Below are 12,598 nucleotides of genomic sequence, written 5' to 3' on the forward strand. Positions count from 1 at the left end.
AAAAATATGACTAAGACATGGCCTTCTGAAAAGAATCACAGTCCAATAAAAAAATGCTGCAACAGAGCTACAAATATTGTGCAATGTGTGTAAAAAGGGAGAATGACTTTATTGATGGGAATAGGTTGGTGGTCAGTGAAATAACCACAGGGTGCTAAGTGTAAAATATTTTAAAGCCATCTGTATTAGAGCTCTCCAGAGAAATGTTTTAAAGCCATCTAAAGCACCTGACTTATTAAATATGTATTTTTAATGGATTGTTAATATTCGTCCAGAATCTTGAAAAGCCTTAAGTTAAAAATGAATTCAAACAAAATAAATCCTCTGAGGCAAAATTTGATTAAGCAAGCCACATTATTCTTTTGCTACAAAAAATATATACCTTTTTTTTGATTTGGGGAAGTTTCTAATTTTACTGTACAGTTGTCCCTCTGTATCCAAGGGGGTTTGGTTCCAGGACCCCTGTAGATACTAAAATCCACAGATGCTCAAGTCCTTTATATAAAATGGCATAGTATTTGCACATAACCTACACACATCCTCCCACATATTTTAAATCATCTCTAGACTACTTATAATACCTAATACAGTATAAATGTTGTGTAAATAGTTGTAAATACAATGTAAATGCTATGTAAATAGTTGCTGGTACAGGGTAAATTCAAGTTCTGCTTTTGGAGCTTTCTGGGTTTTTGTTTTTATTTATTTATGTATTTTTTAAATCAATTAGTTGAGTCCAAGAATGCAGAACCCTTGGAGGCGGAGGACCAACTGTACTTAATTATTTTATTACAAACTATATATTATTAGACTTCATGATCATTCAAAACCACACTGATTATTTTTTTGGCTTCCTGTAGCACTTATTCTTTGTACAGTTGATTTGTTCCCTTGACATCTCTTATATAGTTTGCTTAGGTCCTTTGAAGTTGTAAGCCTTTTGCTGTTTGCCTATATATGTGTGAACTTTTTGAGAACAGCAACTAAGTAACTTGCTTCTTTTTGTCTACCTGGTGCCTGGTACAGTGTAAAATCAAATAAGGCAAGAATTTGAAAATTTGGGATTATCAGTTATTCAATTAGTTAAACAAGGAGGCCTTTAGACTTGAGGTGACTCTAATGCTGTATACCTCTGCAAACCAAAATCTAAGCCTGTAAATGAATGCTTCAAGATTATGAAATTGAAACCTAAGGACAACCAATCACAAACAGCCAACCAGGCTTTAAGTTGTAGTCAATCAATAGTATCCTTACTTTACTTCTGCCTTTTCTCTATAGAAGTTTCTCCCTGAGCTCCTGTCAGTGGAACGTTCCTAACCACTTAAAGTTTGGCACTGCTGGATTGGAATTGATTTCTGCACAAAGTCCAGTTTTTGTTTTTGTTTTGTTTTTTTGCCAGCGTGGCTTTTGGGATCTTAGTTCCCCTACCAGGGATTGAACCTGGGCCCCCTGCAGTGGAAGAGAGGAGCCCTAACCAGTGGACCACAAGGGAATTCCCCAAAACTCAATATTTTTTAATATGCCTCAGTTTATCTTTTAACACCATTTAACTATCTTGGTTCCTCTCCTCTACACCTTTCCTAACTTTTCTATAGCCTATTTTTAAGAAAAAAAAAGCAAGACTGCAAAGTTCTGCTTAAATAGAAGGCTTTCTTGACATTCCTCTTGGCCCTCTTTGACCATATCCCAGCAGAATTTTATTGTCCCTCTGAACTATCATAGTATCATGTATATATTTCTGTCACACCACTTGTTTCAAGGTTGTATAATTTTGTTTTTGTGCCTGTTTCCCAATGGATTTGAGTGTCCCTTGAGAGTAAGAATAATTATATTATTTGCCCTGGTATCTCCCATGCCTAGCACTATGCTAACTAGTCTACTAGTAGATACTCAACAGATGTTTGTTGATTGGATAAATTAATTTAATAAAATAGATTTCTCAAGTTTAATTTCTTTTAGGCAAATTTCATCTGATTTCTAAGTTAGGAAGGGTGGAAAAAAGTGTGGAAGCTCACTGTGGAGCAGTACTTGCTGGACGATGGAATTATGAAGGAACAGCATTAGTTACAGGTAGGTTATCTGCAAAAATAACATTTAAAATGAAATTTTTAAAGAAAAATTTCCAAAGGAACAGAATATTTTCATTTAGCAATAGTGTCTTTCATTGTCTAATAGCAAATAATTGGCACAGTATTGATCTAGACTGCTATATAATGTTATCATTCACAGTGTCATATTAGTTTTCCTATATGGCTTATGAAGAATGTTCTGTCAAGAAGGTTTTGGAATGGTCAAGTGTGGGGTAAATAAAACTTTTAATTCTTTAAAATTCTAAAATTCAAAATATTCTCATTTAACTTTACCCCCCTTCCATCTCTTTTCCATCTCCTGCCCTACTGCAGGGATTCTCATCTTCACCTATCATATTAGTTATCTATTATTGCATAACAAGTTATCCCAAAAGTTAGTGACTTAAAATAGTAAACATGTATTATCTCACAGTTTCTGTGAGACAGGGAACAGTTTAGTTGGGTGGTTCTGTCTCAGAATCAAGAAGTTGGATGGGGCTGCAGTTATGTGAAGCCCCATTGGGGCTGGAGGACCTGCTTCCAAGATGGCTCACTCACATGGCTGTTGGCAAGAGGTCTTACTTCCTCTATGACTGTTGCAGGAAGCCTTACTCAGCTCCTTACAACATGGGCCTCTCCATAGGGCTGCTTGAGTGTTCTAACAACATGACAGCTGGAGCTTCTCCCTGAGTGAGTGATCCAAGAGAGAGCAAGATGGAAGACACAATATATTTTATGACCCACCATTGGAAGTCATACTCCATCATTTCCACCATATTCTATTAGAAGCAAGTCACTAAATATAGACCAAACTGAAGGAGAAAGGAGAGAGAAGTTAAGCTTCACTTCTTAAAAGAAGGAATAACAAAGAATTTGTGGATATATTTTAAAACCACCACACCTATCCCCTGGGCCTTCTGTAGGACTTTTATCAGTGAGTTTCTCTTCTCTTGCCTGTTTTTTCGACTTCTCCTTTTCCAGTGTTTTTTTTCTTTTCCTTTTTTTTTTTCAGCATATAAATGTGTTCAGATGTCATTCATCTTGAAAATTGAGAAAAAAGAAATAAAAATCCCTCCTTTAACAAATAACTCTAGCTACAACTTCCTCTTTCTTTCTTTCCCATCAGGCAAACTGTCCAAAAGAGTAGTTTATTACTTCACTCCATTCAGTCCCCAACTCACTGGAATTTGGCTGTAACTCTTCTAATTACACTGAAAACACTTTTCTTAGAATTCTAGGATGGAGACGTCAGTGAAAATGAAAGCATTATTTGAATAATATACTCATAAGTCTTCTAAGATTAAAGGAAAAAAATAATTTTGTCATTGAAGTCAGGCTACTTTGATAAAATTGTTTCAAAGTAATTTCAGTTAAATTTTATATTTAGGAAGCAGTGATATCTAAGTAGAGTAACTCGTGTCTGAATTTTAAATGTGCATTAGTGTAGATACTGCTGATTTTTATATGTAAATTTAATGTTTGCATTTATTTCCTATAGATAAAAAATCAATTCTTTTCTCTTTATAGTTGGAGAAGATGGACAAATAAAAATCTGGTCAAAGACTGGAATGCTAAGATCAACTTTAGCTCAGCAAGGTATGTATTATAATCAATTAAATGTCTTTGCATTTTCCTGTAAAAATAGTCTAATATAGTTAGTCTAATATAGTTCCTCAGGCTGATTTTGGTCAGGTTCAAAACCTGAAATCTCTTATTTCTATTTACACTTTTTCCTCTTACTTTCATGTTGCCTGATGGGCCATGGTAACTGTATTGTTTGAGCCAAGAAATATAAGACCCACTCAAACGCTTTTTCTTTGTTAGTGAATCTATATAAATGGAGTTATAGGCTAATGATTCTTTTTAAAATAATTCTGAAGCATCATGAGCATATCCTATCTAGAACAGGATTGGGTGTCTAGTTAAGTAAATAATAATAATAGAAAACACTGAGTATCTCCTTACTTAAAAAGTTCTAATTATATTATAATAATAGCACCCTTTCTAAATTATGTTGTACATCTATACTAATGGAGGGGAACAGATACTCTTACGATTCAAAACTTGGTAAACTACAACTACTTAGAGCAGCAGCTTGGTTTTCCATGTTCATTGGGAAGAAGTGCCCATAAAGTCAATCCAGTGGTCATACCTGTTGGGATTTAGATTACATATGATTTTTTTCCATGTAGCAGATTTATTTTCCAAATTAGGTTTACTTAGGAACAATAAAGCAGTTTTAATGTTGTCCTGAGCCCATATCAGCTGATCTTCAGAGACAGGCTGCCAAAAAGTTTGCAGATTATTCTTCAGAAGTATATGATAAAGTCATTTTGTGAAGCATCTCTAACAACTGACTTCCAAAAATTTCCAGATTTCATTTTTTAACTCATGTTTACTCTTAGGATATGTTAAAATAGTTACATTTCTTTAGCTACACATCAACCAAATGTTAGCAAAGGTAACCATAAGTAATAGGTAGTGGTTATCTCCTGAGGTTAAATCTTTGGTACAGATGGTCTCCAAATAGAATATTTATCCGTGAGTGGAAAATTTAGAGTTCATAGAAACATTCATCAGTAAATTTGTTAGGGAAAGGTGTCAATTTATTGTTGCTTTAGTAATAAAGTATACCTTTAGAAAATAAATTTTATTTTAATCTTCTAGTAGGCATGGACATTTACTTTTGGCTTTATAATTTTTGTTAGAGCTAATTATTTGGCATTCTTACCTTATGATGTCTGACTTATGAGCAGCTACACAATTCGTTTAGAGATCATCACCACCCCCTTGGAGATGGGGCTGCAGTTCTTTTCAGCTGTTGCTGCTACTGAGACATATCCTTTTTTCCTTTCTTTTCTCTTTTGCTAAATATGTTGTCTATAGAAGACACAGATCTTCAGAGAAATTTTGAAAGCTTATCTCATTACCCATTATAATAACCTGAATTCTTGCCTAAGATCCTTCACCACTGTCCCCGTACAGCTCCTTCTCTTTCTTTAAATTCTTCCCAATCATCTCCTTCCCTTTTATTACCCCTTGGATCTACCATTTTGGACTTTACAAAGTCTAAAGTTGAAACTTAGAATAAGTTGTTTAACATAAACATTGTTAATCATAGAGGGTAGATGACATAGTGCTGTTGGTTCAGTACTATAGTTTACCTGTATAATAGGTCTGGAAACCAGATTGCTACTTATTTTACTCTTATAGAGAAAATGCATTTAGAATTCCCAAACGTGCAGAGGCAGTTTGGAAGCCCAATATATTCATAAATTAAGCACTTTTTATACATCAGAAATCACCAGATGGCCCGTGGGCTGAATCTGCCCCACTAGCATGGTGCAGGCCCAACATTAAAAATTAGGATATTTTACATACATATTTGGATTTCTGGTGTCTTGAAAAATTGGAAGAACTGGCAACATTAAGTCTGCTTTCCAGAACAAATACAGTCAGCTGGAGTTCAATAGTGGCTGCTCCATTTTTAGTTGGATTTTAAGCTTCTCTTATTTTTCTTGCACTCTACATACTTCACTCATTTATATTACATGGTAGAACACAACATAAATCTCTGAAGGGATTTGAGTTTGCAACTCATATTTTCAATAATAGTGATCATAAAATTTTGATTGTTTGTATGTGCCTTGCAGGGAGCACTTACATCTTTTTAAGTATTAATTTTTAATAGGTACTACATTCACATGGTTCAGAATTTAAAGCATAAAGAAGGGTATAAAGTTATCTATTAAATACTACGCATGTCTCTCGTATTACCCCTGTCTTCCAGCCACCCAGCAAACATTCCCAGAGGCAACTGCTGTTACCATTTTCTTGTGTAGGAAATTTGGTTTTATATGTTCTTTTTTTTCCCTTTTATAAACAAGTGGTTGCATATTGTATCTAGTATAATATGCTCCTTGCTTTTTTTCACTTGAATTGTGAACTGTCTTGGAGGTGGTTTCATATCAGTGAATTAAAATCTTCTTCAAGTTGTTTTCCAAAGTGAATATACCATTTTACATTCCCAGTAGAAATATATGAAGGTTCCAATTTCTTCAAATCTTCAACACTTGTTACTGTCTTTTTTATTACAATCATCCTAGTGACTGTAAAGTGGTATCTCACTGTAGTTTTGATTTGCATTTCCCTGATGACTAATAATATTGAGCCTCTTTTCATGTGCTTTTTGACCATTTGTAGGTCTTCTTTGGAGAAATATCTGTTAAAATCCTTTGCATATTTTTTAATTGGGTTGTCTTTTTATTGTTGAGTTGTAAGAGCTCTTTATATATATTCTGGTCAATAGACTCTTATTGGATATATGATTTGCAACTTGGATATGCAACTTCCCAATTCTGTGGGTTTCCTTTTCATTTTCTTGATGATAGCTTTTGAAGCACAAAAGTTTTGATGAAATTCAGTTTATCTATTTTTTTCTTTGATTGTTTCTACTTTTGGTGTTATATCTAAGAAACTATTGCCTAATCCAAAGTCATGGAGACTTACATCTATATTTTCTTCTAAGAGTTTTATAGTTTTAGTGCTTATGCTAAATGTATGATCTTTTTTTGGTCTATGATCGATTTTGAGTTAGTTTTTGTTTATAGTATTTATTTTGGAGAGGGATGGGTGGTGCTCTTTTTAATTTTTTCTTCCTCTCAAATAGATGGATAAATAGGATTTTCTTAAAAGCTAAAGTACATATTATGTCTTATAAGATAGGTAATTTTATTATGTATTCATTGGATCATGTAATGGTATTTTACATCAACATTCCAAATAGCTGTAATTTCCTTAACATCAAATGGCTGTGAAACTGCTGATCATTTTTATCCTATTTGAATCTTATTCTTCTCACTCAAGGTTTATGTTAATTATGAGATTAATGAACAAAACTAAATTAGGTAGATTTTATTTTAGTTAACTTACTGGTATTTCAACTGAATAATCTGATATCTTTTTCTAGATTAAGAATTATAAATTCACTATAGAACTATGCTTTTAATTTTTGAATTTTTAAAATTAATTAATTTTTGGTTGTGTTGGGTCTTTGTTGCTACACACGGGCTTTCTCTAGTTGCAGGGTGTGGAGGCTACTCTTTGTTGTGGTGTGCAGGCTTCTCATTGTGGTGGCTTCTCTTGTTGTGGATCACGGGCTCTAGGCGCGCGGGCTTCAATAGTTGTGGCACATGGACCCAGTAGTTGTGGCCCGCGGGCTCTAGAGCGCAGGCTCAATAGTTGTGGTGCATGACCTTTGTTGCTCCACAGCATGTGGGATCTTCCTGGACCAGGGCTCGAACCCGTGTCCCCGGCATTGGCAGGCGGATTCTTAACCACTGTGCCACTAGCGAAGTCCCTAATTTTTGAATTTTTGATCATTGCTGCCACCCACACTTTCCTAATAAGGCATAGATAGACTTCGCCTGTTTTATCTCTGGGAAAAATCATTAGAGAAGTTAAGTTATAATCACATTAACCCTGAAGGAAAAATCCCTAGTTATTTATAAGGTTTGATATATTATAGGCTACAAGTTTCAAGGGTGATTATAAATCTGACCTACTGAGAGCTAAATGCTAAAGGTTCAAGTAAAAAGACCAAGGGAGGTAGAGGTCGGGGACTCCTGGCTTCTTTGAGGAGAAAAACTGTAAATTTTGGCACAAAAATGAAATAACGTAAGCCTGAATTACTGTAAGACTCAGAATTATGTAAACAATGTTGAAAGCATCCTGTGATTTTTACTACATGTTTATGTTAATTGTACTTTTTCCTTGATGAGTAGAAAAATTCCCAAATTCATTTCTTGATGATCGGAGGCAGATATAAAGATAGAAAAGTCATGGTCATCACCTTCTCTTCCAATACAGAAAAAGCATTAATCTTGCTTTTTTTGGGGGGTGGGGGTGGGGCAGGGGGTGGAATTTGACTTTGTTTAAAAACTATTCTTACTGGTGCCTATCAGGAATTATTTTTCCTTATTAGAGAAAAATAATGTGTAAGCCGAGGATAATTATAATGAAGCCCTATCTTGTGTTACATTGTATATTTTAATTATAGGTTAAAATTGAAGAGAGTAATACTGCAAACCTTTAAGGACATTTCCCTTATACTATATTCAAATAGAAGAAGGAGATGACAAAACATGGAACCTTTTTATAATGAATTTGGTAAAGGAAATATAAATAACTGTAACACAAGGCAGAATGTACTCGTTTCTTTAAGGCATTGTGGGAGGACAGGAAAGCAGAAATGAATGCTTTGTGGGGAGAGAAAGTATCAGAAAGGCTTCCTGGCAAATACTGCAGCATCTTTTAATTAGGCTTCGAAGGATAAAGAAATTAGGTAGGATAAATAAATGAGCTTGTTGGCAATGAAGTGGAGCTATGGAAGAAATTAGATGATCAGAGGCACAGAGGCAGAATGGTGTGAGGCATGGAAGTCAGGTGAGAAACCCCCTTGGGCCAGGGGTAGGCTCTGGCCTACCAGAATGTAGGCTCTGTGAGGGATGGTACTGCCAGAGGGACCAAGACACTGATATTCGCAGATGCTAAATGAAGGGGGTTGGAGTTTATTCTATAAGCATATAAAGTCTTTTAAAAAAATGAGCAGGAGAGAAGAGATAAAGTCTGCCTTTTTAGGAAGATTACCTTAGCAGTAATATGTAGGATAAATTAGAAGAGATAGAGGTTAAATTGGGGTCGCTGGTATGGAGGTTACTGAAATGTTTTATGCTATTGTGCAGTAAGGCTTGAACAGAGTCAGTGATGAGGGTAGCTGAAAAAAGTGAATAGTTCTCAGTGGCCAAGAGGAATGGATAATCCTGTAAGAGGTGAAGAATTCAGAGGAAGAAGTGAGGGGATATGTGTGGAGGGATGATATATGAATATGTAGAGTTTGAAGTTCTGGCATGTCTTTGGGGCAAGTGGAAATGTGTTAGAGCTCAGAGGTAAAGGCTGAAATATTATTGTGTGTCAGTTACAGAAAGGTGAAAGGTGAAGCTATGGAGGAAGTTGAGATCCCCAAGGGAGAGGTGACTGAGGCTAGAAACTAAAGAAACAAATGCCTTCATTTCAGCTTTTTTCTCTGTATTGACCCAGTGACATACACAACCAAAAAGTTGTTTTTTTGAGGAATAAATCCCACTCGATATTACTTATTTGTTAATACATGTCCCTACAAATAGAATGAAAGGGAAATAATTCTTTGTTTTTGAATTCTTAATGATTTGACAACCAAAATACTTGAGTGTTTACTCCCATGCACAACACAATAACAAATGGTTGCTTATTGCATTACAAAGTAGTAGTGGTAGTAGCTAACAGGTCGTGCTTATAGAGTGCCAAACTCTGCTCTAAGTTCTTCACTTATACTCACAAGATGTAGACCTATACTGCACTCAAGGCAAAGGTAGCTAATGCTTCATTGTAATAGTGAGAGTTTGTTTCAAAATCATTCTTAAAAGCATGCAAAAACAACATTTTTTAGGGGATACCTTTTAGTATGAATGTGAAAAACATGGTATATTTGACCATGTACTTCCTTAAAACAATTGAAATACATTTTTGTCTCCTTTTCTGTGGTTTAAAATGCCTTCAACAAGTTGAAAGAATTTAGATAATTTGTTTTACAGAGAGATAAGGGTCTGACATTTAACACAACCCCAGGTGCATGTGGTTTCTTAAAAAATGTCAAAAAGGTCACATGATCTTAGTGTACAAAGTCAGAAAAACAAGATCTTTTTGAGTGTCTTAACTGAAATGGAGCATAAATAAAAATTCCCAATATAAAAAACAAATTAATTATTATAAAACTACTTTTGTTTTTTGTCCATTTTTGTTAATAAAGAAATTAATAACATCTTATCATATAATTTGCTAAAGTTTTTGTTGTAAAGGCTATATTATTATTTCCATACTGACTTTGCAAAGTGAAGTGTAGCATTGGGAGTAATTCAGTGCTTTAATAAATACGTTTTTAAAAAACATTTTAAATATTAAAGATTTGTTTCAAATGCTAGTGAGATGGATTTTTTATAATAGAAATCATTTTCTCTGTGAAGTTAATTCATCCACTTTCAATATGGCCTTCTCCAGAACCACCCAAATCAGAAGTTGTATAGCGATAAAAACATATATACAGGAGTTTCACACTTAACATTTTATTACAAATATAAAGAATGAATATAAGGAAGAGTTTTCTTAGTTCTTGATGTTATATTCATTTATTTATTCATTCATTCATTTATTGATTGATTGATTATTTTTGGCTGCATTGGGTCTTCATTGCTGCGCAGGCTTTCTCTAGTTGTGGTGAGTGGGGGCTATTCTTCGTTGTGGTGCATGGGCTTCTCATTGCGGTGACTTCTCTTGTTGTGGAGCATGGGCTCTAGGTGTGCGGGCCTCAGTAGTTGTGGCGTGCGGGTTCAGTAGTTGTGACTCACGGGCTCTAGAGCGCAGGCTCAGTAGTTGTGACGTATGGGCTTATTTGCTCCGCGGCATGTGGGATCTTCCCGGACCAGGGTTCGAACCTGTGTCCCCTGCACTGGCAGGCGGATTCTTAACCACTGCGCCACCAGGGAAGTCCGTTATATTCATTTTGAATATTGGTGGTTAGGAAGCTGGAACTTCTTTAGCTATTGATCTCATTTAGGATTGCTTATTTATCATAAGTAACTCTATATTTGTTTTTTGATTGAAGGAATGTGGTTAAAAACCACATGCTGTAACAAAAGAATTACTTAAATTTTCCTCTATAAGCCTATTTTGTTTTATTCTATAAATTACTATACCTGTTTCTTTAACAGCATTATTATTTAAAAAATTGTTTTATAAGCAGGAAATGAATAATCTCCATGTCCTAACAGGAGAGAAATATTCTGAAGATTTATAAGGTTTATAAACAAGGAAATGGTGACACAGTTGACTTAATGGGGCCACAAATTCAATGTGAAAGAGGACATAAGAGTCCCTAACTCCTCATCCTATACCCCAAACCATGCCTTTTACCACAACTAAAGGACTAGAGTCACATCCTGTATAACTCAATGGGAGCTGTGTTTACTGAATTATTTCCTTGGGGGTAGATGTTTGTCATAGTTTTGTATACACTCAGGAAAGTGTTATTTTACTGAGTGTATTCATGAAGATGTGATAGTCTATAATTAAAATACATAAATTTACTTTTTTTGCACAATACTTACAACTATAATAATGGAAATAAAGAAGGCACCTGTAATTCTACCACTGTATCAAATAAGCTTTCCTCTATTATTCCCTTACTGTCCTCACCAAGAATCATGTTTGGAATATCTGAAATTTTGATTTACATTTTCTGGGGAGTTTATTAGACTTGAACTCTGTTCATTTGGCGATTTACTTTGAAGCCCAGGTCAGCTCCTGGCTACTCCCAGAGAATGTTTCAAGAGAATATACTTACTAAGTTTAGAAGAAGTACCCTCTGAGGTCAGCCATCTCATTGCTCATCTGTAGGTTCCTTTGATACAGGACAATCCTAGATGTCACCGACTGAACAGGATGTTTAGACCCAATATAATATCTAACCTACACCATGAAAGGAATGCTTCAGGAGTTTTTTGGACTAGGTCTAAATCAGACTTTCTAAGTCCTGTAAACCATTGAGGCTTACTCACAGTTGAATTATGTTCTGGTTGGGAAAAAAATGGCACTAAAGGAGTAGGGTGCCACTTAAACACAGCATTTATCTTTCTGAAATTTACTCCCTGTTGATTACTGATTACTCCCTGTTGATTAGCATCAGTTGGGTTTTCCATTTAAATAAACATCTTACTGATTGCTTGTAAATCCTCAGATTCAGATTTCATTTTACTGAGAATGTAAATTACTGAAAGATTTATTCAATCATTCACATAAAGTCAACTGCTACAATGGTCTGACTGAGGAATCCTAGACAATTTTTAAAAGCTTTGTTTTATAAATATAAATAGGTTAATATTTCATAGATTAATTATATAAACTTGATTCACTTCCCTAATGAACAGGTTCTAATGAATAGGTGACTGGGTCAGACAGTGGAACACAGATAATTTAATGCTCTCAATTGATATGATATTCATTATTTATTTAAAAAATAATTTGTTTTTAATTTTCCCCATTTTTATTGAAGTATAATTCATGTACAGTGAAATGACAGCTCTTTTTTTAAAAAATAAATTTACTTATTTTATTCTTGGCTGCATTGGATCTTAGTTGCAGCATGCAGGATCTTTTTTTATTTGCGGCATGCAGACTTCTTAGTTGCGGCATGAATGCGGGATCTAGTTACCCAACCAGGGATCAAACTCGGGCCCCCTGCATTGGGAGCACGGAGTCTTACCCACTGGACCACCAGGGAAGTCCCCAGAATAATGTCTCTTAAGAAGCCAACAAAGACATATTCTCCAAACCAATGATAATAAAGAAGTCCAAATTTAGTTGAGGTGTACCTTTTTACCAGTTGGTTCTCAGGAGAGTTGGCTTAGTCAACCACAAGCTGAAGGCACAAAAGCAAA

At 34.9% G+C, this 12,598-nt stretch overlaps 1 protein-coding gene across 4 annotated transcripts in view; it reads left to right on the forward strand.

The window, feature by feature from the left end:
* Positions 1–12,598, forward strand: part of IFT80 (intraflagellar transport 80) — a 113,844-nt gene that overhangs the window by 23,115 nt on the left and 78,131 nt on the right. For 3 of the 4 annotated variants that reach the window (XM_060298471.2, XM_060298473.1, XM_030842388.3), the window contains 2 exons: positions 1,960–2,070; positions 3,597–3,665. In XM_060298471.2, coding sequence (XP_060154454.1) covers positions 1,960–2,070; positions 3,597–3,665 — 180 coding nt within the window. The remainder of the gene's footprint in view (positions 1–1,959; positions 2,071–3,596; positions 3,666–12,598) is intronic. The other variant, XM_060298474.2, reaches the window with a different exon arrangement.

This window comes from Globicephala melas, chromosome 4 (genome assembly GCF_963455315.2).
Source record: "Globicephala melas chromosome 4, mGloMel1.2, whole genome shotgun sequence".
In the NCBI taxonomy this organism is placed as follows: domain Eukaryota; kingdom Metazoa; phylum Chordata; class Mammalia; order Artiodactyla; family Delphinidae; genus Globicephala; species Globicephala melas.